The following is a 27,965-nucleotide window of genomic DNA, read 5'->3' as shown; positions in this document are numbered from 1 at the left end:
TGCCCACCACACTTAGCAGGACAGGCTAGGGTTGGGGGTGGAGGGGGGCGGGGAGAGGGCTGGAAAGAGTCGAACAGGCCATCACTTAGGGACTCTATGAAATGCTTTGTGTGGGCAGCTGGAAGTTGAATGATGAGCTGAGATCCCCAGGAGGTCATCAGAGAAATGAGAATAGAGGGAATCTTTGCGAAAAACTTAAAGGATTTTAGTAGGTGTCTCCATGGTTGTCCCTCCATTCTCCCAGCCCGGACTTGCACAGCCTGGCCAGACTTCTATGTGGCCTCGATGTTCCCTTACTGGTCAGGAGCGGTTGGTGGAAAGTCGACAGCCACATTAGTTGCTTCAAACTTCAATCGGCCAATTAGCTCTCCTTCTGTCCTGGCTGCTGAGGCCCTTTCCCTTTTCAAGGAGCCTCTTCCCCATTAGGGTGACCAGTTATCCCACTTTTCCCAAGATTATCTCTGTTTAGCACTGAAAGTCCCATCTCTTGGGAAAACCCTCTGTCCCAGAGAAACCTGCTGCTTGGTCACCGTAGCGTGGAGAATCACTCTTAGTAGAGGGCTCACGTCTGAGGGCACCGTGCCGACACTGGAAGCATAGAGCTGCGGAAGTCAGCTCTGGACTGGGCCTGGAGCTCGCTGTGCCAGCAGTGGCGGGACTGAAATGGACTGTCGCTGAGAGCTGTGCGACTGAGGCCACGGCAGCCGGGGGTCTGGGGCTGACTCATACAGCACTGCAAGGAAGAAGCCGTTGAGGGGGCTTTTGAACTAGACATTGATAAATGATTATGGCCCAGCCGGGCGTGGCTCAGCGGTTGAGTGTCGACCTGGGATCCAGGCGATCGGGGTTTGATTCCCGGCCAGGGCACATGCCCGGGTTGCAGGCTCGATCGATGACTCTCTCATCATTGATGTTTCTATCTCTCGCTCTCCCTCTCCTTTCCTTTCTCTGAAATCAATAAAGATATATTTTAAAAAAAAAAAAGATAAATGATTATGTCTGTGGATGGGGGTGGGTGGGAATGGGAAGGGACATTTCAGTATGGCCAGGAGCTTGGATACACAGACATAGTATGATGAAAACCAGCCACTTGGGGTTGGAGTGACAGTCCCCCTAAATCCCGCCAAACATTTGCAAGGTCAAGGGCAAGTGCATAGATAGAAGCCTATATATCATATGTCTAAATATTTACAAGTAATAAGTCAGGCTAACAAGCTCTTAAATAGATACGCCCTTTTCTCTTCCCTTGACAAACGTATCTTCATAACAACCTGGGAGGCCAGGTTAGATTTGGAATTCCCAGGCTCTCTGGTGTTCCGGCTGGAGGAGACCACCCCAAAAGGGTTGAGCCCAGGCCTTACTCCCATACCTTCTGCCTACCCCCAGCCCTGCTCCTTGCCATGCTGCTGGGAGCCTCTTGCACATGCACATGGGCCCTGACACTACATCACAAACTCTGCCCATGTCCCCTGCAAACGGCTTGCGGGTCCCTGGGACCTACGGAAGTGACACTGGTGGGGAAGAGGCCTGAGCCGCCCTGAAAGTGGGTGGGGAATTCTCAAGTCCTGAGTACTCAGCGTGTGGTCTGGGGTGGGTGCACACTCTGGGTGGGCATGTCCCTGTGGGCCCCGCAGACTCTTTGCCCTGCGGACTGGGGGACCTCTGGATGAGGCCAGGGAGGGGCTTTCTTGCCTGGGTGTAAGAATGATACCGAGTGGTAAGGAGTTCCCAGCAACTGGAGTATTTGCATAAGCTGTAGTGGAGGGGGCTGGTTCCCATTGCTATGAGAGATGGCAAAAACAGTGGTCCTGCATTTTGTTTTTTTAGGAAGAGAAACATCAGAAATGAACCTGGGAAATGGCCTGCCACTCTTTTCACTCATTACATTTACGCAAAAGCTGGACATGCCCAAGTCCATGAGTGAAACCTGGCCTTTTGGTCCGGTTAAACTGAGAAGCTAGAAATGAACAGTGCCTCAAAAACTGAGAAGCTACACACTCTCTCGGGCTGTCAGAGTTTGGGAGAGAAACCGGCCGCCTGTGAGTCAGGGTCTCTCGGGCAATACCCCTTGGCTCGTGTGAAGTCAGTAACCTTTCTGACACAGAGATGTCATTTCCTTGTCCTCCCATTAGGGGGGCCAGGATGTGTATAAAGCAAGCGATGACCCAGACTTTCAGGCTATGACATTATACAGCAGGGGGCACTAAAGGAGCTTGATCCTTTCTGAGGCTGCTGGACACCTCGGATCCTAACTCCCTGGTCCCATAAACTCCTTCAAATTTGACCCTTTTAGTAGCTGACTAAAAGTTTCAGATTTTAATTACTTGTTAAGGAAAAAGAACAACACATACACACACTTATATTTCCATTCCTTCCTATTTGGATAGAGACAAAAGAGCCTTGTTTAGATAGTCCTTGAAATTTGACCCAATTTGTACCCGTATCATTTCTTTCCATTCATAGAATTTTTAGAATTTCTTCCTCTCTCCCAAACCCTGATAGATAACCCCAGGAACTCTCTGGTTCTACTGTGAACGACTCTGTGATCTTAACCACCATGGCTTTGCTACGAGAGGTTGTGTTGTGCTTCTGGGCTCTGGAACTCAACTGTCTGGGATTAACTCTGTTTCCCCACCTACCAGCGGTGTGGCCTTGAGTAAGTTATTTAACTTCTCTGTGCCTTGGCTTTCTCATTGGGAATCATCCTTTGTAGCAGCTTGGCATCCATCCCTCCCCTCCGTGTGTGCCCCTGCCACCCCCATGCCACTGAGAAGTATAGTCCATTCCTCCACCTCCTGCATCTGGGCTGGGCTGGGCTGCATGATGCCCAGAGTGGTCAAGCCTCCGACGACTCCGGCCTCCCTGCTCTCTGTCTGCAGCTACACGAGAGGCCCACTCAGCTGATCCCACGAACCCTGCGAAATAATAATAAACGGTTCTTTTAAGCCACCAAGTTTAGTGGCACTGTGCAGCAAGAGATAAGCACACAAAACATCGATGGGGATGACAATAATAATGTCCACCTCGAAGGGCTGATGTGAGGATTAAATGAGTGAATGGTCATTAGATGCTCAGGACAGGCCTCGTGGTTCTAACTGCCATGTAAGAGCATTTTGAACAATGACGACAAAAATGGATGACCTAGTACTCTGAAGGCATTAGTCTCAAGCTAATAAATACTCATTTGGAGGAAAGCACAGTAGCTGTCACTGTCCCAGTCCCTGGTTTTCCAAAAAATACCTTAGTCAACATGGAGTCAGTTGGTGGTGGTGAAAACAGCGTCCTGAAAGCCAAAGGTACCGGTCCTGCCTCTGAGCCTGGGCCTGCCCCTTGCCTTCCTTAGGCCTCTGCCACCGCAAGACTGCCCTGAGGGAGAACCAGAAACACAGTCGTGAGCGGGCTTTGAAGAACACAGATTCTTTAGCCTTTCCTGAGACGCCTCATTTCTGACCCCTCCACCTGGGTCAGTCTTTCAGACATTGAGGTCTGGACTTCCTTAAACCCAGGCCCCACGGTTCTCGGCTACAACCAGCCTCTTGCCAATACCCCCAACTCCCTTGACTCCTCAGCCTTTGTCCTGCCCTCCCCCCAAATGGTGAATCCTGGTCTCTGAACCTTAGTTTCCACTTATGGCTACCTTTCTTTTTCATTTCCCTTTCATAGCTAAGCTTCTTGAAATAAGAGTCCTCACTCACTGTCTCCACCCCCACCCCTGCATCTGCCCCTCAGCTTCCACCTGCACCACCACATCGAAACTACTCTTGCCAAGATCATGGGTTGAGCCGCTAAAACAGGCTCATGCCAGCTCTCTTGACCAATTGGATACCTCTCTTCTCAGTTCCACATTCAGTGACATTATCTTGGTAGCTTATAATCTTCCATGATGGGAGTATTTACACCACAGAAATTGGCAAACAAGCATCAGGCTTTCCCCTCCCCAAAGAGCTGGTTATTAACCTTTACCACACCACTACCAGTGACCTTCTAGTTGTTGAGTACAAAAGGGCACTTCTCAGATATTCTTTACTTGGCTTTATTGTCACTTGACACAACTGTCATTCTCTCCCGAGAGGTTCTCGGTTTCTGGCTTCCTCGCTGCCACTAGCCCAATTTTCCTCCCAGTTCTCTGGCCCCTCTCTGCCTTAGCCTCTAATATAGGTGCTTATTTAATTCATCTTTCAAATATTGGTGTTTTCTAGGATTTTGTCTTATTTTCCACACAAGCTTCATAGGGGACATCTTCCATTCCCAGTTTCAACAATTCTGAAACCAAAAGGTTATCCTCGACCCTTCCCTAACTCTTGTTTCCCATATCAATACAACATTAAGTCCTGCTGATTTTATCTCCTAAATAGCTCTCAAATCCTCCCCCTTCTCCATTTTCACTGCCAACATGTAGTCCAAGCCACTCTCCTCTCCAGCCTGGACCACTGCAACAGCTCTACTTCTGGCTACTACCATCCTCCAAGTCATTCTCCACATTTGAGCCACAGTGACTTTTTCACAATACAAACCTGATTAAAATACCTTTTTGTGTGTCCTAATATGCTTTAAATAATTCAATGGCTTTTTATTACACTTAATAGGAGATTCACATATTTAGCATGACCTGAGAGGCCCTGAATGGTAGTATGGCTTCTGTCCTCCCATCTCATGTCAGATCCATCTCTCTTGCACTCTGGCCACCATTGGCTTCCAAAGCACTGTGCTCCTTCTAGAAGCAGACTCCTGTCCGTGCGATTCCCTCTACCTGGACACCCTCTCCCCTTTCACTCTTAACTCATCTTTCAGACCTCAGCTCAAGTTACTACCTCAAGGATGACTTCCCTTGAAATTTCAGACTAGGTTAGGTCTCCCCATCAGACATCCTCCTAGACCTCATGTGGCTCTTTCTCACAGCACTCATTGCAGTTGTAATTATTTAGCTTTTGTGATCCCCACTAGATCCTAAGCTCCAGGGATTTTTGCTTTGCCTACTCTTGTATTCCCAGTACCTAGCTCAAAAGTTTTGAATAAATGAAACATGACATTCAGCCCTGGCCTGTGTGGCTCAGTTGGCTGAGCACTATCCCATTCTCCAAAAGGTCCCCAGTTCTATTCCCTGTCAGGGCACATGCCTGGGTTGCAGGCTCGATCCCCTGTAGGTGGCATGCAAGAAGCAGCTGATCAATGTTTCTCACGTTGTTTTTCTCTCTCTCCCTCTCCTTTCCTCTCTAAATTCAATAAAAACGTATTTTAAGAAACAAAGCCAAAACCAAAACCATGACATTCAGATCCATTCCCTGAAGTCTCTTCTGAACTTCTGATCCACATATCTAGTTGTCTGCTGGTGACTCCATCCTTCCAACTGCTCAGGTTCAAACCTTGGGATCATCTTTGACTTCTGTTTTCCTTTTCACCTGGGACCTGAAGCACCTGCAAATCCTTTCAGCTCCATCTTCAGAGTACATCCAGTTTCTCGGCCAGACAGTAAGTGCCACCTAAAGGAAAAACATAACCCAACCTAGCAAGCTTCCTTGCTAATTCCCAGACTGTGAGAAATTCTCCAGGACAAACCACCTTTTTTCAAAAATAAATTGCAAAGAGGGATAAAAAGAGATGGGGTGGGGGGAGAACCTATGGATTAAAAGACATAGCTATCTATACTAACCAATTGTAGTGGGGACCTCATTTGGATACTTATTCAAATTGTAAAAAAAAAATTATCAGGACAATCAGAAATGTTAACTCATAGATTTGATGTTAAGAAACTATTAATTTTTAAGGTGTGATAATGGTATGGTTATATTAAAAAATGCTTTTTTTTTTTTTTTTTTTTGAGATGCATACTGAAATATGTACAGATGAAATGGTAGGATGCCTGGGATTTGCCTCAAAAATAAAAGAGAGAGAGGGAAAATGGGTGAGAATATAGATTTAAAAAATTAGCTATGGATTGTTGATTGTGGAAATTGGATAATAGATACACTGGGGTTCACCATATGTTTGAAATTTTTCCTATTGAAAGATTAGAGAGAACAGCCATTTTCAAGCGGTGTGCCACAAGAATTTTTTAAAACATGCAGCACCTATTTAGTCAGGGCACTGACCTCTTTCCCCTTAAACTGTCAAATAAAAAGAGGCAACAGCCAACACAATAGCCGTCTGATGCAAATGAATCAAAATCATGCCCATTTATTGTCAGGTTGGCCAAAAAGATATTTTTCGGTGTGCCGCAGAATTTTAGTAATTAGCTTGTGCGCCATGAGATGAGAAAGGTTGAAATCGATGACATGAATTACACAGAAGTCACAATTTCCAAAATTACTAAAAAGCCGTTGAATTCTCATTCTAACAAAATAGAATTATTTGATGTCTTAGACATCAATAATGATAAGAACGTAGTCACATTTCCGTTATAACCATTGGTTGCCTAAATTTGGAGTGTTTCATTTTAAAAACTGCACCCCGAGCCAACTCACCCGCTCCCTGACTATCCTAACTGAAGAATCAGGATTGAGGGGTGCAAACTGGGGGGGGGGGGCCTGTTCTCTCCAGAAGAGAGACTAACAGATGGCCCAGGACTCGGGAAGGGGAAAGAAGAGTTCTCAGATGCGGAGGAACTTGAAGTGGACAAAAATCACTCCAGTTCTGCAGAGAGGGACCGGTGGGGAGCAGGGAGCAGGGAGCAGGGAGCAGGACCGAGCCACCAGCAGGCGAGCAGAGGAGCGGCGGGAACGCGGCCCAAAGTAATGACGGGCACCCACGGGCGGGCTCGCTACTCCTTCAATCCAGCCACCTTCTCGGGGTCACGGGTTCTTTCCATATTAAAGCTGTTTTGCTAGACAAAGTTATTTTAGCAGACGGCAGTTATCAGGTCCTCGGGGAATTAGTTCTGAGTTGCCCTTCAGATACGAAACTGATGCCACGGGCCAGCCATCGGGCCGGGAAGTTTGAGTGACCGGTGACGAACTGCGGGGCTCGAGCCCCCGACGCTCCCTTTCATGTCCCCCACTGACGCTGCCTCGCGCTCCTGAAGATAATCAGCTAAGAGTAAGCGTATAGTCTGCGATGATGGAACAGATTTTTTTTTTTTATGTGAAAAATTACAAGTGTATAATAGCTTTAAATTATAATTTCGGTCCACATTCTTTAAAAATGTGTACTAACTCTTAAAAACTGAATTTATCAGGCAATATCCCAAGATACAAGAAAAGCCAAATAAATGCCCAAAGTATTGAGGCCTCAGGAAGCAGCTAAGCGATGAGACTGGGGAAGCTGAGCCTACCGGCCTCCTTGAAGCTGTTATTTGATGACTACCATCTACAGCTGAATGACTTTGTCATATCTTTTCTCGTCACTCTCTGTTCAGTTTACATTAAGCATTTTTCTTTAAGGTGTTGAGAATGAACAAAACATGGGCCGTGGTGTTGGGCAGCCCTGGTTCGGGATACCTGCTTCTGCCTGGATCTGGGATCTTCTCAAAGTCACAGGAAAAGGTGGATAACGACATCTACTTCCCAGGGTCGCCGGGGAAGGACTGGATGAAACAGCGATGCAGAGACCACTGTCAGGTGCCTGGTACTCCACAGTGTGACTCGCTTCCTGTGGACGGGTGCAGCAGAATACTTCCAATACTCTGTGACTTATCATGACACCATCGGGCCTGTCCGAAGCACTGTTACCAGAAGACTTCGACTTCTCTTACTCTGCCTTTTTCTCTTTTAATGTCATATTCTATTTGAGTGCTAAGCATGCAAGTAGGTACCATGGAATGTAAACAAGTGAGGAGACAGAAATGTATTGTGAATAACATGTGAGACAACGCTGTGACTCACACGGATGAACTAGCTGCCTGGCTGCACAAAAGAATTCACATGAACACATTGGAAAAGAGGCTTAACATAGGAACAAGCTATTTTAATCAAGCAAAAACAAATTTATATTCATTATTTCTAAAAATAAAATTAGACTTTTTCCAACCCTTAACATCTGTATTTAATAATATCTTCTAACCAAAATACAGATGCTACAACAGCAAAGTACAATATATCTTGTACAGCATACAGTATGTTCACTGTTTACACTTACTTGAATTCTAGTTGGTCGTTATGTACTCAATGCATACTTAAACATCACTCATAATAAAGTTTTCACAATTAACAAAAAACGTGACAAGGCTGTCTTAAAACGGCTCTGCTATAAATTGTGTAGAATATACAGAATTACAAAGTCAAGTATTTTTTATCAAAATATACACCCCTCCCTGAAACTAACACAAGCTGTCAACATTTTAAACGAATAATACAATTATAGAAAATATTTGCAAAATTATTTTTTCATGTATAAATATTCTGCCATATTTACTTTGGTCTAGAATTATCAGCATACAAGTCCACTTAAAAAATATCCACATGGAAGGGCTGGGAGACATCACTACATGGAATAATCTCATATTTGGAGTTACCTCAAATCAAAATGACTAAAATACACAATTATTTTTCTCGATTCATAATCCTAATTGAGATAAAACAAATTAGTAGATCACCAGATTGCTTATTCAGTATTCTAATTATCAATTCAAAAGTGATTTTCATAAGCCCTTTGTGACTATCTCTTTAACAAAACCCGAATGAATAGTGCAGGTATACATATATACAATGTGTAAAATAAAGTTGAATTTGCTTGCATTTTCCCCTATTACATAATACTGTATGTAAGTGAATGTAGATGAACAAAATATAAATGCAGATACAATATTGGGGTTACTTAACAGCAAAGTACTATGGTATTAAAAGGTCAGCTTTGATCATGTCCTTTCCTGGGTGTGTAGATGCTTTCTTGCCCACCCAAATCCATATTAAGTCTTCTTCATGGAGACATCACATTTGGAGAGAGAAACTGGAGTCCTCTGAGCTACTTCTTCTTAATGGTAACCTTGCAACCTTGGATAACCTTGGGTTTCCATCTATCAAATCCCATGAACAGGAACAGCTGCAGGTCACCCTTGAACCGATTTCTGGATTCTGCTCATATTGGTGATCAAAGAATAGGAATGTTTTCTCTCTGCCTCCTACTGTGGCAGTTTAAAAAGTAAGAATTGTGAGTTCCAGTTTCCCAGGGCCTAGTCCAGATGATGGACTACCTATAGGGCAATTAGACTTTGAGGGCAATGTTGATGGTGTGGGTCAACATAAAAGAACATTAAAAAAGGGAAGTGGGTTTTTTAGCAAGGGGGCTAGATGTCTGCAAACATGAAGACAAGGCATCTGACTCTGTGGATCTGTTTCCGAGTCATATAAGTGATGGAACCTTATCATTCTATCTCCCTCCTCACCCCCAAACAAAGCTACTGCTTGAGGCAAGGAAGGTCCTCCCTTCCTGTTGCCCACTCAAGTCCTTCATGGTTGAGGCAGGGTGTGTGTTTCTGTTGCCTTTTTATACTAGTATATAGTTGTGGGCTGCACCATCTCCGAGAAAGCTAATCATTGTAGGGATTAGACTTTCTGTCCCTTTCAAGTGGCTGGGCACTCACTACAGTATGTGTGCCTTGCACTAAATTTCCTAGACACTCCTTCAGTGGACTGGGAGGTGTCAGGTTTTACTTGAACCCTGGAGACTGGTTAAGTCAGCCTGGAGCAGACCTCCACAATTATGGCCTTGTGATGGATGGAAGACTGCAGGGAGTTTGAGAAGAATCTGACCCTTCTTCATTTTCTGAGGTGAGGCCATTGCAAAATAATACACAGCACAGGTAATCACAGGTAAATTCTGGGAAGGCTTTCCCCCATAGATAAGGCATGACCCATGTTTTCTGTGACTTGAATAGACCAGTTCTAGTAACAGCTCAGCCGTAACTTCGAGAGAACAGCATTCCATCCAGAAGCATACACATGCTCATAAGTCAAATTCAAAATGCTTCCTACTGATTTTTACACCAGTCCTCATTATTTGCAGATCTATTGCTCACCATTATAATTCTCTACTGGGGACATGGACAGTTAAAAGTTACAGTGATTTATATATGTATTTTACAAGGTTTGTGTTGCAGAGAAGTAGTTCTAATATATGAATGTCCTACTTAGGTTACTCATTTCACACATATTTTTAGCTATATTAGTAAGTATTTAATATGTACCCATTAAATTTAAACAATTTTCAATAGTGCAGAAGCTGAATGGGAATGACTGTCATAGCTCATTTACCTTTGAACTTACTTATGAAGATGACATTTTCATGATGTCTGACCCTATTTTCTCCAGTGACTAAAGACAGTTTAGCAGCCAGTTCCTATTAGCACTTACCGGAAAGTTTTAAATTAGGCTAAAATTAAACTTTTTTTTTTTTTTTTTCCACTGGCAGAAATACCACAGCTAAGAACTTCATAAACTTTCACAAGATACTTGGGATATTGGCGGAGTCAGCTATTTCATTTTTGCGCACTTTGCAAGACGTTAATGCTAAAACCCAAAGTAGATGTTGGGATCCTTTTTCTGGACTTTTCACAAATGAGATTTTCTTTTTTACAATTCACTCCTTCATGACAGTTATGTGAACAAAACTAAACTAAAAAACAAAAACAAAAAGAAAAGAGCTAACTAAAAAAACAAACCAACCCACCAACTTATATTTTTGAAGCTTTGCCCTAAGTATCAGCACTCAGAGGACATTTCCAACAATGGTCTGTATGTTATCCTTTTGGTCACTGTCTTCTGAATCCATGAAATGTGGGTTCTCCAGTGGGTCTGAGTTTTCGTGGTACACATCGCCTTCAATTTTTTCCTGCTGACTTGGGCTTTTGAATAAGTGTTTCTTCTGGTGCATTCCGAGGGCGGCAGCCGTTTTGCAGATTTTGGGGCACTGGAAGCAGGCAAAGCCCTTCCCGTTGTGCTCCCGAATGTGCCTCTGCTCGTGATTCCTTTTTGTGGAGAGGTACAGAAAGCTCTGGAAGCAGAACTGGCAGTGGTAACGCTTTTCGCCAGTGTGGATCCTTTCGTGGATTTTCAGGGTCTCGTTCAGCGTGAACGCCTTGTTGCAATACTGGCAGATGAACTCCTTGACGCCCAGGTGGATGCGCTCGTGTTTCTGCAGGTTTCCTTGCACCGAGAAGCACCGCCCGCAGGTCTTGCACTGGTAGGGCTTCTCCCCGGTGTGACACCTCATGTGCATCTTGAGGGTGGAGGGGCTCTGGAACTGCTTGGCGCACAGCTCGCAGGCGTAGGGCCTGGCGGTCAGATGCCGGTGGGGCCTTCCTAGGCTGCCGGCCCCCGACGCCTTGTCCCCGCCGCAGAGTTCACACTGCAGCTTGGGCATCTCTTTATTTTCCTCTTCTTCAAGGGCCTTCTCCTGAGGAGACTTCCCCACGGCGCAGTCCAGTTCGGCCGGATATTTACACCTATTGCTTGGGCTCCTGCTTTCACGCTCCTTCTTCCAGGTGGCTTTCCTCATTTTTCTCAACTGTCTGGATTTCTTTTTGGGTTTGTAGTTGTAGTAAGGGCGCCATGGTTTGTCGGTGGAATCCTGGTCACTTGCGTCGTCGAACATTTCACTCATCTCCACACACTCGGATGGGCAAAGCCCGAGCGGGCTGTCCCCCCTGGTGTCCAGGTTGCTCTGCGGTGGCAGAGTCTCCTCCTGCGTTTCATACTTGGGTTTTCTCCCTCTTTTATAGAACAGTTTAGATCCGAGGATATGCCTTTTCACAATGGCTTCATTCCCGATTTTGACTGTTATTTGGCAAAGGGGCGCGACGTTGCTGTTTGTGGAGGTGCCGGGGAGAGCAGGCTTCGCAATGTAGGTCTCGATTTTACTGGTTTCTTTAATGACATTTGTCGTTTTGCTCAGTGACCCTCCAGGATCAGCAGCATATTTTGATTCCTCTGATGTCTCTCCCTTGTTACAGGGGATGCTTTTCTTTTTCTCCTTAATACTTTTGGGTCTGCTGACAACTCTCCCCACCTTGTCTGGCTCAGGCTTGCTGTCATCTTTCCTGGTCTGACTGGCAGCCGGGTCTGAAGGGGCTCTGTGGTTGTTGCTGGACATGGCAGCCACAGCGGTGCTGTGCATGATCACCGACGAAAACTGGCTGCTGTGCACAATGACCGAGGGCGCCGGGCCACTGTAGCTGATCACAGACGCTGAGTTCTCGCCGCCGTTACTCAAAGACACAGCAGGCACAGTCCCGGCCGGGGGCTCAGAACTGACAGCGTTTTCAGTGGAAGAAACCGACACCTCTGCTGAATAGAAGTTATTGTCAAGATCAACTTTCAGGGCCTCTTCTCCCCACTTGGTCCCCTCTGCCTTTTGGACGCTGGCAGAAGTGGGTCTGTTCTGACCTGTGGCTGTTTCCAGTGGGACAGCTGGATTGTGGGTCATAGTGTGCACACTGTCCTGGAAATTCAGAGTAGGCAATTCAGAGCTGCGTGGATTCTGAATAACATAGGGACCAGCCGCAGGATCGCTCATCGGGTTGTTTTCTCGAGCATTCTCATAGGAAGAATTTCGGTAACTCTTATAAGGAGCCCTCTTGCATTTCATAGGCAGTAACCTATAGAGTTTATACGGATAGACGCTAGGTTTCAGGCCTCCATTTGCTGTTTTCTTACTGATGGAAAGTCTATGATCGATGGCATGGAAAGACTTCTGATGGTTTTTGAGTATATAGTAGGTCATGAAAGTTTCAAGGCAGAAAATGCACTGATACCGCCTTTCTCCTGTGTGCCAGATCTCATGTCTCGTCCTGTACTCGGCCAATGCAAACACTTTGTTGCAGTAATGGCAGGGATATGTTCTCCTCCACGAGTGGACATTTGCATGCCTGCGGAGGCTGGATAAAGTCACATAACTACGCTTGCAGACAGCGCAGCTGTAGAGCATTTGCCCATTAACAAATTTAACCAGGTGGTCCATTTCTGGCAAGGTGCTTGCGGCACTGGAAAACTCACCAATCCTATTTCCGGATAATAAAGATCCCGGACCTGTGAAGGAAGCTCCGTTCTGCCCAATGGTAGGATAGTGCTCTAAAAAGCGTTGACTTCCCCCTGGGCCGGGCATGTGGCTGGACCTCATACAGATCTGCTCGTGCCGATCCAGTCTGTTCAGGGTGCTGAATTCCTTGTTGCAGTACTTGCACACCAACGGCTCCTGGGTTGGCTTGTGCAGCTGCATGTGGGCACTGAGCAAAGTGCTACTGTCAAAGGACTTGGAGCAAGAGCTGCAGTTGTAAACGAGAGGTGGAACCTCAGCTGCGGGCGGCCCGGGGACGTCAGAGGATTCATTTCCATCTTCCCCAGGAAGACGGACATCCCCCTCATTGTTGGGAGATTTTGAACCGGAGAGGACCGCAGCTGGCTGCGGACTCCTTTCTTGGTTGACCTCCGCGTTGGTGACTGGAGGGGGGGGTGTCTTTTCTGTGGCTGGTTCAGAATCCTGGGGTATGGAGAGTGTCTTTGGCTTCCGGCATGTTTTCGGTTTTGCGGCAAGAGCCTCACCGTTTTCTTTGCCTGTTTTAGCAGGCGAGCTGCTGGGACGGTCACATGCAGGCTGGCTTCGGTACGCCTCGGCCACCGAGGAGACGGCATAGGAGTGCTCGGCCAGGGTCCGCACGGGCTCCGCCTCGTGGCAGACGTCCGTCCTCTCCAGGCAAAGGCTGGCGGTTCTCATGGAGTCGGAGACCTTTTTGAAACTCGCCCTCAAGTCCAGCGGAGAAAACATGTTATTACTATTTTCCGTTTCGATGATGGAAAAGGCGTTTGTGATCCTTGGCCCGTTAGTGATGGCTGGTTCTTCATGCCGTTTTTCATTCTTTTCTTCTTTAACCATGCCTTTTTCAGTAATGCAGTACACATAGGGGCCTGGGGAGTTCGAGAAGTTGCGATCGGTCAGGTCTTCCAAGAAGGATATTCCCAGCTTTTTCCCTGCAGCTGCAAGATCGGTGACTGTTTCCTGTCTCTTGACGACGACCGTGGAGCTATAGATATAATTCAGGATTTCTGTAAACACTTCTGCTTTGAGATCATCCAGCTCCAGGACGTGGCTGGAAATACAGATTGTGTGGCTCCAGAAGATGTTTTTGAAATAAAGGCTTGAGGCAGCCAGGACATTGCTGTGGGCTTTAAATTTGGTGTCTTCCACAATGATGGTGACATCACATAAAATGCCCCGGATGCGCTGCTCATTTAAAATGGAGAGCACTGTGTCACTGTGAAAGTCGTCCTTGAGGTCCCTGGAAAGGGACATGACTGTCATCTGAAATAAGAGGAGAGAAGTGGTCAGAGACCCCTCCACAAGGAGCTTCTCTATCTCTAGATTATTTTCAGCCTCTTTGCGTGAAAATACAGGCTTTGATATCATTCTGCTGTTGCTTCCAAGGCTTGGAGTCAACATGAGACGCTCAATCTTTATCTTGCCCCAGCCTGTTTCTCACACTGTTGCTACAAGTTATTATAGCTGGAAATCCTCTCAGAACTCTTTCTCCAAAGTGATAGCTATATACACATGTTCAAATTTGAGGAGGGTTCCCCACCCCAAATGGTAAGGGCCTCATCATCACTGCAGGCTGCTGCACTGAACTCCGAGAGATGGGCAACGCCACGGTCCTGCCATAAGCCTCTTACCTATTTTCAAAGATAGCCCTGATGATCTGATCCAAACGCAATTCATGAAGCAGGAAGGTGGTTTTTCAAAAGTTTTCCCTAAGTAAGCAGGACCTGTATGTAAAGGTGTTGCTCACTCAGAGAAGAAACAAGATCTGGAGGAGCTGTTCCTGATTTGGGGCTTCCAAGGGTCTCCCCGGGGAAGTCACAGTCTGCACGACCAGGTCTGACCACCAGGGGCACCCTGCCCCTCTGCGGGACCCATCCCAGTCCCTCTCTGACTCTCCTTTCGTTACAGCCAAAGCAGACCGGGGTTTTAAAAACAACTCTGTGAGGTACCGAAGACAAACAAAAAAAGGAAACCAGGAAAGTATGTTGCTGAGTCCACAATACTGAGTCTAATCACAGGTTTCTAAATGAGCACAATTTAAAGGCACAGTGGCTCTGCGTCTGAGGACTCTCCCTCTGTTTCTCCCAGGGGCTATTTCTCGTTGTTTTCTGCGTATGTTCTAGAATCGTCCTGGAATGGCCAGAGCCCGCCCTCCACTGCCCTTGTGAGGGGCAGTCTAAAGCAGCGGCTTTCGCACTTACCTACAATAAACACGTGGTGCATTAGGGACCTAAGACACAAATGAAATTAAAATTTGACCCTACCGTGTGTGACGCAATCTGTTCTATCAGCTTTCATTTAAAAAATGCTAACAGCAACTCGCTAAATTAATTTCACTGCATTTCAATACATCACCCCTGTGGTTAAAACAAAACAAAAACTCCCTCTGGTCTACAGGGCACACTAACCCGGTATTCATTCAGTCCCTCTATCCCCCGCTGAGTGACATCCAGCCAGCCCTATAGCTGGATGCTATTTCTTTAACTCTTGGTGGCACTGTCTTCCCAGCACTGGAGCAGAACATTTAGCTCCCAGCACTGGTTCAGTTGGAAAGGCCAGATGGCCACATAAAGAACCTCTTTTTACCTTTCTGCAGAGCTATTATAAGCTATGCCCATTATGTTACTTAGCATCTTTCATGTGAGGGTCCATGTGATAAATTCTTTGACCTCATTCAGCCATAAGAAAAAGTACACTTCTAACTAACGAATTCTTCAGTTCAGACAATGAGAACACTTCGACTCGCCCTGTTTCTCTTAATTCTTGAGACAAGTTAGAGCTAACTTTTACCATCACCACGGAGGCCATCGTGAGCCTGGGTTTCTGGTGTGGCTACTGTCTCACTGTCTGTATTTAACGTTAGTTCTATTTTTAAAAAAATATATCTTGAGAGATATATTTATATATAAAAATATATATTCAGAGAGAGGAAGGGAGAGGGGAGAGAGAGAGAGGGAAACCTCAATGATGAGAGAGGCACTGATCGGCTGCAGCCCGCAAACCGGGCATGTGCCCTGACCGGGAATTGAACCCTGATCTCCTGGATCCTAGGTCGACGCTCAACCGCTGAGCCACGCCCGGCTGGGCACGTTAGTTCTTCTAGAAAGACAGCTGCCTTTAAGACAGCTGTTTACCCTGCCTTTACCTGTAATCTTCCACGAATCTTTTCGAGAACTCTGGGGGGAGGGGGGGTTAATCTATAAATAAAAATGAAATAAAATGAAGTAAAATCTTAATGGCTTCCTCTATGCCCCTGAAGGGAGGGGGGTCACCCCTGAACAGATCAGAGGAGTGTGTCCTTCACTAGGTTGTAAATCAATGACAAACTCCGCCAGGGTTTCTTTTGCCTTCCTTGAGGTCTCTCTGTTCTGACCCCCGGAGGATCTACCTTCTCTCCCGACTCATGTTCTTATCCAGTTTGGTTTCTGTAAGGCCCGTATGTTATATACATTTCAATTCTCTGCCCAGCCTGACTGATAGTCTCAGATCTGGCAAAACACATGCCACGTGATTAAAAAAGCTGGCTTCCCTCTTGGCTTAGTTCTAGGCTGATGGCATCTACTTTGTCCTTTTACCTCAAAATCACTGCTTGTTCCAAAATACCCCACTTCACAGCACTCTGAACCTCCCACGAGGCTCTACCTCCATTTGGGGACTACAGTATTTCACATCGAGCTAATATAAATACTCCAGGGTGTCAGATTATAAGCCCCACTCACTTCTGTGGGGTTCTCTGATTCTTTCCTTAGATTGCCCAGTTAGAATGGTTAGCAAAAGGCAAACTGTTAACACTGAGTAAGATCTTAGTCTCATTTATAGTTAGAATAACATATAGTAACTAAGTACTGAGAGTTCACTGATACAGTTTTAGATTCCAGGTTACAAATAACCTTTAAGGAACTTCCACTTACCAAGTTTTAGTGTGGTATCAACGAATATCCACAAGTAACTGAAAAGGCTATTAAAAAACTCCTTCCTTTTCCAACTACCTATTTGTGTATGGCTGGATTTTCTTTACATACTTCAATTAAAATAACATATTATGAATGAATTCAGCAGCAGATATGAAAATCCAGCTGTCTTTCTAGTAAGCCAGACATGAAGGATATTTGCAAAAATGTACAATACCACATTTCCCCCGTGTATTTTCTGCTTTAGAAAGTTATTTTTAAAAATAAAATGTTATTTTATCATGCAACTGGGTTTTATCATAGTAATTTTTCATAAGTTAATAGGTTTTTAATTCTCATTTTAAATTTTGAATATGATAAATACTGACAGCTATAACTTGGATAAACAAAAGCTTTTGGGGTCCTCAATGATTTATAAGCCTGTCAGGGGTTTCTGGCACCAAAAAGTTTGAGAATTGCTACTGTAGCCTACACAAAAATGTTCAAAATAATTTTAAAGAAATTATTTAAAAATTATTTTACTCAATAAAAGAAATTATATATAAGCCTAAAAGAACTAAAGACAAAGTAAATGAAAGTGTGGCAAAATATAAGGCAGAGATCTCCAGCAGACAGGAGAGACCAAGGGACAGAGAAACACAGATAGACACACCCAGTCACACAGATACACACACACTCCAATTTTCCAGGTTAAGTCCTCACTTACTCCCCAGAGCTCTCTCCAGCAAACTTACTCCCCAGACTCTCCAGAGCTCTCTCCAGCAAACACTGGAGGCCTTTTCAGAATAGGAGGGAACACAAGGGCCACCAACCAAACTAGAATCTCCTGCCCCTTCATGCTGCTCTCCTGACCCCCACCATCTCACTCCCCGTAAAAGCACAAGTCTGGCCCTGACCACTCTGACCTTCCCACCTGCTACTTCTCTCTGCCTCCCCTCCTGGCCTCCTTGCTGTTTCTTGAAGAAGCTGGGCATGCCCCACCTCAGGACCTTTGCACATGCTGTTCCTTTGTCTCGAATGCATGTTCTTACTAGATACCTACAGGGCTCCCTCACCTGCTCTGCATTATCAAGCATCACCTTCATGGTGAGGCCCACCATGACGACCTTATTTTAAATTGCAACTCCTCACCCCAGCACTTACTCCCCAGTTGTCGATAGGTTCTTGAAGACTGCAACTTTAAGCAAAATGATGTATAAGGAAACCAACTTTACCCTAGGCTAACTGATATAAACAAGAGCTAAGTTCCTACGGCATATTTCTGGTCACAAAAACATTACCAAATTTCTAAATAAAAACCCAAAACATTTTTAGTATTAATCATTAAAATAAATGTGAGCTATACATACATTTTAAAAAGGTTTAGAAAAACAACTAAGATCATTCTTGTCCAACCCACTCATTTCAGTCCAGGGTGGTGGGTGGCCAGAGCCTTTCCTGGCAGCTCAGGGCACAAGGTGGGACCCAACACTGGACAGGATGTCCTTCCACGGCAGGGCGCTCTCACACCCACACCCACCCACATCCAGACGGGGACAATGCAGACACACCACTTCACCTCACGTGCACATCTTTGGAATGAGGGAGGAAACCAGAGTGCCCAGAGAAAGCCCATGCTGACATGGGGACAGTGTGTAAGCTGCAGAGAGTGGCCCCGGCTGGGAATCGGATTGTTTTCTCGTCACTGTTATAATGAAACCTTATTCGAGGACTTGCTGCACTTGAATTTGAGCATGGCTGAGAAGCCAGGTGGGCCGACAGTCCTTTCCACACTGCACTTGGGGGAAGACTGTCCCTTGGTTTGCAGGCCGCTGCCCCTTTTCTGTCACTGCTTGCACCCTCGCCTTCCGAGTCTCAAAGGTTAGCTTGATCACAGCTTTGTTGGCTTATATGATTTTATCCATTCATCAACTAAATTAGCCTCCTCCCCACAATATCCTGGATACTGCTTTTAGTATTCTGGGGTTGAACTTGGAAACAAAAGAAACAAAGGTTGTGGGTTCGATTCCTGGTCAGGGCACATACCTAGGTTGCAGGTTTGATCCGTGGTTGGGGCGCGTACGGGAGGCAACTGATCGATGCTTCTCTTGCATCGATGCTTTTCTCTGTCTCTCTCCTGTCCTCTCACCCCAGAATCAATTTTTAAAAAAACATATCCTCGGGTGAAGATTAAAAAAAAGAGGAAACAAATTTTTGGCAATGATCTAACTAATTCCCAGTATTTCCAGCTTAATTAAATCTTCCCTCCCCTAATTAGTCAAGGCAACTTTATTAAATACACAGATGTCAAAAAAATTAAAACGATAGTTTCCATATACATTCTAATTCTTACAATGCAAAAAAACCCCAAAAAACAACCTTGAAAAATCTCTTTAAGTTAACCAACATATCTACTATGTAGAACTTCATAGAGTTTGTTAATAAAATTTGGTGTACTTTCATTAGTCAATTTTTAAGGCATGGCACACGGAGAGTGAAGTAACCCTACCCCGTATACATTCTTAGTGAGCACCAGAAGCCACTCGCTCAAGGCCACTCTCCTAGGCCAGGCTGAACCCCATTTTTCCGATCAGAGGGAAAGGCCTAGAGTCCTCCTGCAGCACCCTGGCCGTTCCATTCCTAACGCACATACGTAATAACAAAACCGCACAGACAGAGCAGCTTTCTCCTCTCTCTACTGCAAGTCCTTTTCTATAAAAAGAAACTTAGAAATAAAACCCAACTAAAAAAAGAAAGCACTGTATTAGGATACTGACCTGGAATCCTGCAAAAGTCAAACCCACAGTCCATTTTGGGCCAGTGTGAGGCCCATATCACAATGAAATCTGCTGCATGGGCCTGCTGTCCCCTGTGGAAAGTTTTCTGACAACGGACACTGCTTCAGTGACACTGCTCTGCCTTCCCACACATCTCTGCAGGACATTTTCTCATAGTCATGTTGGGTGCCTGCGTCAGACCGCCCCACGTGATGGGGTGTTAGAAACACATGCATCAGATCTCGAAAACAGATTACAAAACAGAAGCCCTTTATAGAGTTCAGCTGTGTCTAGGAAAAGGCAAATCCTCTTGATTTGCCCAAAAGGCACAGAGAAGAGCTGCATTTATCAGGCTTTAATGCATTTAAGCTATCAGATTCAAGAAGGCGTAGAATGACAGGGGAAATTTGTTTTTCAGATGATATTTGGGGCCTTCAAAAGGCTAACATCAGGAGGCTGCTGGAGTGCGTTCAACAGAGAGGGAAGTTGGCTTGAACCACCTTACCTGAAAACATTATTTTGAAAAGGTAAACACTCTCTAGACTTGTAGTTGCGTGCACATAGATTGTGAGAACGAGTATTTCCAGATTCATGAATGATGCAATGTGTCCAGTTAAATATTTCAGGTTGCTCGCTGGAAAGATGAAAGGGGGGAAAGGTCCCTGGTTTCCTTTTTCCTTTTGAAAACACAGCAGTATTTCAGGGTAGCCCATGTACCTTGGGTTCACCTCAGGATCGAGCTTGCCCAGGCTCCTGCTTGCTTAAGAAACCTGGCAAACAGGCTTAGAGTTTTTCTCTGAAGCCCTGGAGTGATGTAACCGTTTCTTGTCTCGACCAAATTCCACTGACACTCCAAGTCCCTAACGCAGGAGGCATTTTTAATCTGAATGCGGTGGGGCCTGAGTTACCAAAATGACCAGGACAGGATTCCTGCCCCCTGGGATTTTGCATTTTAGGGGTGAGCCCTAAACCATCAAGAGTTGGTTTCAAAAGCCAAACCCCGCTCTCGTGAACCTAAAGGGCTCTGCTCTTCTCAGCTGACTGCTACCTCGCAGGGAGGGCAGGGGGAAGAGCTGTTGTACACTTTGGCTTCTGCACAAGAATGAACCTCCGGCTAGTTGCAAGGACGGGTTATCCTAAAATGGACAGAGCACCAACTGCTTCTTTGGTGTTAAACTATCTATATCCACCTCCCACTGCACCCTCCTTCTCCACCCGCAACCTGCGCTGCACCCTGGCTCTCTGGGGGCTCCCGTAAGGCCACGAACCCACTTTAGATTGATTCTTTCTGGATGAACCAGAAACTGGGCAGAAAGGAGTGAAAGAGATAAAGCTCCCCAAAAGCACAAAGTGCAGTGCTGGACACATAGTAGCGGCTCAGTGAATGTTGGCTGGAATCAGCCTGTGTCCAGCTCAACTGGTGGCTACGGAGAGAACCACTTACACAGCCTACGCTTCGCGCAATATGCAGGGCGATCTTTTAAAAACACAAAGGAGATCAAATTCCCCTTGTCAGGACAAAATCCAAGCCCTGCACTGTGGACTGCAAGGCCCTGCACTATCCACGGCTCCCGTCCACTCTCTGTGCTCACCTCACAGGCCTCCCTTCCCTTATTCCACTTGCCAAGGCTCTGCCGGCCCTGGGACCTTCAAACACACTGGTTCCAGCACTGCCCGTGGCTGCCTCACCCTCCTGCTTCAGGCCCAGCTCCAATGTCACCTCAGACGGACCACCCCTTCTCTGTCTGCTCCGGCCTTTACTTGCCCTCACATCATCTGACTTATTTCCTCCGTGCTACTTAACTTCAACCTGCAATTACCACGCAGATCTGTCTGCATGCTCACCGTCTACTCTGCCCACCAGAAAGTAAACTCCAGGAGGAACAGCACCTCACCCGGCCTGTTTACCACTACACCTCCAGGCCGCAGCACGTGGCAGGCACTCAAAAAATAGTTGTTGAATGAATAAGTGGGGTGGCTATGCACATAAAAAACAAACAAGGCTCACCCCATGGGGGGGGGGAGCAACCCGCTCCCTCCCTTGCACTCCCGATCCCCTACCCTGCTCCCCTACTCTGTCCTGCTTTTGTCTTTTCCATGGACTCATAACATTTCCACAGAGCACGCAAGCAATTTTATTCCAAAATGACTGGGGAAATTCTGACAAATTAAAACAGCAGTGGTGGTATTTATAGTGCCTTGTTTATTGTCCACCCGCCGGCTAGGATGTAAACCCTGCAGGGCAGTCATCTCTGACTTTTCACTGATGTATCTAAATGCTCTAGAGCAGGCCTGACATGTAGCAGGCCCCCAACACATGCTCATTTCCTAAACGAACAGTCTATATTGCAAGTAGATACGTTTTTGTAAATCAGCATTCCACCTGGATAGGCACCATAAATGCCGCCATTGCCATTTTAATCTGTCAGAATTTCCCCAATCAGTTTGGAATAAAATTGCTTGCATGTGACCCATTAACATGTGAAGCAGTTCACATGTTAATTCGTTTAATCCCCTTCACGATCCCGCAGGCATACGAAATGGAGAAACCACTGTGTATTCACAGGGTTAAATGCATTAACAGTCCGGCCGCACCCACGGAAGCTGACCTTATCACGCCCACGGGAAGTGCCCGCTGACAGCAGAGCCGGGCCTCCTGCTCCGTCCGTCTGTCCGTCCCCCGCACCCACCTCACGTGCACGTGCGCATGCAGCAGGAGTGAAGTCAGAGCAGCTGACCTGCCCCGTCCAGCACACGCCGGCCTCCCGCTGCGTCCAACTGCGGGCTCCTTGGACAGGGTCGCCGCTGCAGAGCCCGCAGCAGGAACAGACCCAGGCTGAGATTCAAGAGCTGGGCCTGCCTGGGTCACATGCCAGGAAGTCACTGAGAAATGCAGCCTGTCATGGGGCAGAGTGTTCCAGAGAGGTCCCCAAGAAGGGCAGCTGAGGGTCGGACGTAAGGCAAGCAGACCCCTGACCATGGGCGGCGGGTACCTGGGCAACCTGAGCATTGCTAGGTGACAAGCCTTGGTACCCTTCACGGCCAGCTGCCACGAGGGGCATTTTCGAGGTGCCACCAGAACATGCCGTCAATCATCGCGTCGCCTACAGCCCAGAGTCTGCTTAACACCCAACACCAAGGCCTTTGCACTATACTCACATGTGGCCAAATTAAAATTTCTAGCATTTAAAAAATTGATTATTTAACAGTTTGTTGCCAATTCAGTCCGAGAACTCAGGAGACAAAGGATAAGTAAGGATTCGCACAGCCAGGATTCGCCAATCAGAAGTGAATCCATCCGCAGCCCCTCTCCCTCTCCCACCATGAGCATTCAGCTTTATCGTCTCACTACAGCCCTGGGAATGACGCGGTCTCAGAGGCTCATGCTGGGGACCTGTCAGTCAGGTCAGTCAGGCACAGAATGAGGGTCCTGGGTATGAACCTTGGGTGCCAGCCTCCTCCATGACAGAGAGAAGGGTCTCCCTGCCAACATGAAGCTGAAATATAGTCAGTGAGACTTGTTAAAACCCTAAGTACAAATGCCAGTACCTCTACCAAGGCTTGTAAGATCCTCTGACAAATGTGCGCTTTTACCATAAGAGTATAAATTCTGTGAGGGCTGAGGCCATTTACCACGGCCTCCCTAGCTCCCAGCACCACACCTGACATGTACCAGGCACTAACAAGCCTTTATTAGATAAACGCAAAAATAAAAAGCACCCAAACACTAGGCTTGGCCCACCATACTTGGCACTGTCCCCAAGCTTTCTGGATTCACTGTCAGATCAATGCGAACTGCCCTGTTATTTGTGAACTATGCTAAAGGGGGGAAATATATTTGATGAACATAAAAAAGTCGAGAACGCTGTTCTGACATGGTAAAAGGAAGAACGCGCACACATACACACACACAAAACAAATCAACACTGCTAGTCTAACGCTGAGCTTGATAAGACAAGCCAGGGCCGTCCACTGCCCACAAAGTCGTTACTGTTCAAACAAGTTAAAACATCGAAACACAGCTGTGAAACACCAAAAATTGCTTACTATTGCTGCTTTGGCTCAAAGGAAAGAAAAGAGCAATCCTTCAGGCTCTACTGATACGCTTTGTTCTGTTAAAGACAACAGGCCCAAAATGGAGTTGCTCATGCTAAGCCCACATCACCAAAACGAAACTTAACTTAGTTTTGGCTCTCCCAGAAATAGAATCCTAGACAAGTCAATCAGAAATGGACTGACCAGCATTAGTTAGGTCATCTTCCTGACACACCCCTGCCGGCACCTATATGGAAAGAAACCTTGCAATAACCAATCCGCATTTTTGCTCAGTATAATTTCCTTGTTTTGCTCCCCTCTGCCTATAAAACCTCTTGCCTTATATCTTTGGAGTGCCTTTCTATTAGATCAGATGCTGCCCGATTCACGAGTCACTGACTAAATCCAGTAAGATCTTTAAATTTTACTCTGTTGCATTTTATTCTTTAACTTTTAAACTCCAGGCCTTCGTCTCCTGAGTGCTTGAATGTATTGGCAACAAACTTAAAAAAAAAAATCAAAACTTTTTTTACTACAAAAAATTTAAAGTTGGCAACATGTGTGTGTAAGGCCTTGGTGTGGGGCATTTGTAAAGAAGTTTGTTTTCACATGATGTCCTCAATAGGTCTCCCTACCTGTATCCACTTTTCAGTTCCTTCCTACGTCTCCCTCACTCAGCCTCCTTTCACAAGAAGCTCATTGGGAGCAGGTGCTGGGCTGAGCGAAGCAGCCCTGGGCCTGTGGCCTGCTCCTGGGTCACAGATCTTGGATGCTGTGCTTCCCAGTGCACCAATACGCGACCCACTCCAAACCCAGACACAACCCCTTCCCCCATCAGGCAACCAACAGTCCGCTGAAAAGGGCATTATAATGTGGGCTTATCATGGTCGTTCTCAGCACAGCTGCGTATCAGACTCACCTGTGGAACCGCAAAAAGAGCAGGAACTCGGTGGCACCCCTGACACTGAATCAGAGTTCTGGGAGGTAGGGTCCGGGCAGGAGTGCTTTTGCATCCTGCTGAAAATTACCAAATTATGTTGCGCAGATGAGCTGGCCTGTGACTTCCAACTACACTATGAAGAAACAGGTCATTATGTCTCCAGCTTGTGACAGAGCCCCTCTAGGCAGGCTTCCTGAGGGTTGCTTTAGAGTGACACTGACATCCCACCACACTTGCGTCAATGTCCCCAACGTGACTTACTCATTTGGCAGGAGGAAGTTCACCTAAATATGCCAGCCACGCGCTGTGCCTCTGACACCTAACAAGCACGTACGTGTGCCCAGTACCGTTTTACACACGCCATCCCGTTTAAGCCTCACAGCAATCTTTATTTCACAAACAAGGACACTGAGACTCAGAGAAGTGGTGTAACTCGACCAAGGTCATTTAGTGACAGAGCAGCAGAGCTGGGATTCAAACGCCGGCAGGGTGATTCAAAAACCACTCTCTCCATTTCACGTCATGAGCAGCAAGGAATCAAGAACATAGCTCTCCCACGTCTTTCTTAATATCAAAAGCCATCGCTCTTGACCTCAGCTTACTCACCAGTGTGTGCGTGTTTAGCAAATCTGCAGCCTGGACTTGAGCAGGGCTGCCATGCAGAGGGGGACAGGCTATGCCCTGTGGTGTGCTGTGGGGGTAAGGGGAGGCCAAGCCAGTCCATGGTTGGCCAGGTAAAGTACCCTGGTGAGGGCTACATCTCCCTGCCAGAAGGGAGCCACTTCCATAATACGCACAAAGATGCCATATGGACCACCAGGTGGTCCTGGGGTGAACACTTAAAAAGGGAAATTTGAAATTTTCCATAACATTCTATTTTTAATATATTTTCTTAAAAAATGTAAACTTCAAAGAAATGTATGGCCTTCAAAAATATTATATTGATTTTGACCCACTTCCATCTCAAAATAATATTTATCGAATGCCTACCACCCACCAGTTATTGAGTATAACACAGGGGCTACTACAGGATGGAGACACAGAAAGGGCATAGTGGGGAAATTAAGCTACTGAACTAGGACAACTGAGACCCAAAACATTGGATTAGTCCATTCATGAAACAGCCTCTACCTAAGGATAATTTAGGTTAATTTAGGATAAGACGGACCGCGCCCAATCTGGCACAGTGGCTAAGAGCCTGAACTTTGGTATCAGGTGGGACTAGCTGTCACCTCTGGCTGTGACCTTGGACAAGTTTCTTAAACTCTTTGCACTTCAGCTTCTTCATCTGCAAAATGGAGCTAGTAATAGAATCTACCAGGGTACATGAGGATTAAATGGTAATACCTATAAAGTGTTTGGCGTAGTGTCTGGTATAAAATCAAGCTTTAATAAATATTAGCTATTACTGGTATTACTATTACCAGTTAATTATTATTAGTCACCTTGTCCCGGGCCCCACATCTAGGGAAACTGAAATCCTCAATGGCAGGGACAAATGCTTTATTTCACTATGTGCCCAGGCTCCCCGTCTCCCCTCACAGTGCTTCATGCCCCAGAGGGGCTACTGACTGCTCTTCCCTGATACAGAGGGCAGTGACATCTGAGCCTCAGCTCATATTCGGCATTTAGTTACAAGCATCATCTAAATGACTTTCTTTTCTTTCTTTAGTTGCACTGTTTGCTAGTATTTCTTCTAATCGTGCAGAAAAAGGCATTAAGAATTTAAATAGCCCTGCCAGGTGGCTCAGTTGGTTGGAGAGTCTGTCTCCCTGTATACCAAAGGTTGTGGGTTCAAGTTCTGGTCAGGGCACATACCCAGGTTGCGAGTTCAATCCCCAATTGGGGCACATACAAGAGGCGATGTTTCTCTCACATCGATGTTTCTCTCTCTCTCTCTCTCAACATATTCTTGGGTGAGAATTAAAAAAAGAATTTAAATAAAAATTATTCAAGTTGGCTACTTATTAGCAATTCTGGTCAAAAGCTTGATAGGAAGGAGACCAACATAATTTAAGACAAACACTTAAATCACTGATAAAGTTCCATCATGTGTACTTACTTGTCCACCTGAGCCAGAAGGTCACTCCAATTTGGCTAGATAAACCAAGGCTAGGTTACTGTTTATTGGATCATGTGCCTGGTTATATAGCGTCATTTTTACCTTCATAAAAAAGACTCTCTGGGTTCTGCTGCATCCTCTCTCCTGTTTACAGATTCCTAGCGGACCATTTGCTCCTGTCCCCTAACACTAAGGGGATTTTTGGAGGGCCAAGCCTTGGGACCTCCTCTCTCTGACTTTAAACTGGGACCTAATAAGATGTCAATTTGGGTATTATCTTTCTTTAGTTTAAGCCTCAGTTTAATGGATTCATTAGGTTGTCGTTTGTTCAGGAAAAAAATATGAAAAAATTTGGGTTGTTTGGAGTTTAGCACAGTAATGTGCTTATTTTGAATTTTGGTTCAGGTTTCCACTAAAGTCCTGATGAAAATTTTCAACACTGTCAGAAGTCGTCAATAGCTGCAAGCTTTCCTTTCCCTGCCCCACTCTTCCTAGTTATCTCTAGCCTCAGAGGGTAGAGCAGGGCCTCTGCTCACACACCCCTGAGTTCAAATTCCAGTCCTGCCACTTAGTAGCTGTATGAACTCGACAAGTTAATTACCATCTCAAGACCTGTGTTGTTTTTTTCCTAATCTACTAAATGGACATAATAGTGCAACTTAGTTCTTAATAGGATTAGATGAGATACAACGTAGTATTTTATTCTATTGCTCTTTTCACCCTGATGACTTCCCACAAAAATTCCAGAAAACCAAACAATACCTACAACTCTTTTCTCTAGCCCATCTCATTATGATAATAGCAACCAATTTAATGCCTGTTGGTTGAAAGGGTGTTGGAAGCAGGGGTCATTGTGTAAGTGGGGATTTCCCTGAAGCTGAAGTGGGGAATGAGTGGCCTGGAGAGTCTCAGGCTTCGAGGGCTTCCAGGGAGCCTGGGCAAGATTAGCTCTGCGGGCTGGATGGTCAGGAGCTACTGGGCTCTGGCCAGGCTGACCCCAAAAGAAGGGAAGCTAGATAAACACGCTGGTGGAAGGTATGTGCAAAAATAAATGTTTAGCAAAATAAAGGAGTGTAGGTTAATTATAGATAACGGTAATGTAACTGAAAGAACATTTACTTTTAAAGAATAGGTACATGCATCATGATGTAATATAATAAAGCCAATAACTGTGTATTAACATACAAAATCAGTAATGCTATTGTTCTGGGGAACCCTGCATGTCCATTATATATATGCCGCCCCCCCCCCCCCCCCCCCCCCCGTAGCCCTACTGTGAGGGATAAGTGGAGAGTGAG

At 45.9% G+C, this 27,965-nt stretch overlaps 1 protein-coding gene across 6 annotated transcripts in view; it reads right to left on the bottom strand.

Annotated features, from left to right (window-relative positions):
* Nucleotides 1-10,276: 10,276 nt before the first annotated feature.
* ZBTB38 (zinc finger and BTB domain containing 38) overlaps nucleotides 10,277-27,965 on the bottom strand; it is a 66,416-nt gene continuing 48,727 nt past the window's right edge. For all 6 annotated transcript variants that reach the window (XM_016209861.2, XM_016209860.2, XM_087824966.1 and 3 more), the window contains one exon: nucleotides 10,277-14,226. In XM_016209861.2, coding sequence (XP_016065347.2) covers nucleotides 10,639-14,226 — 3,588 coding nt within the window. In that variant the 3' untranslated portion in view covers nucleotides 10,277-10,638. The remainder of the gene's footprint in view (nucleotides 14,227-27,965) is intronic.

This window comes from Miniopterus natalensis, chromosome 15, assembly GCF_054644295.1.
Source record: "Miniopterus natalensis isolate mMinNat1 chromosome 15, mMinNat1.hap1, whole genome shotgun sequence".
NCBI classification, from domain to species: domain Eukaryota; kingdom Metazoa; phylum Chordata; class Mammalia; order Chiroptera; family Miniopteridae; genus Miniopterus; species Miniopterus natalensis.
The sequence above is the reverse complement of the archived record's forward strand: the minus strand, read 5'-3'. Positions and strand labels throughout refer to the sequence as shown.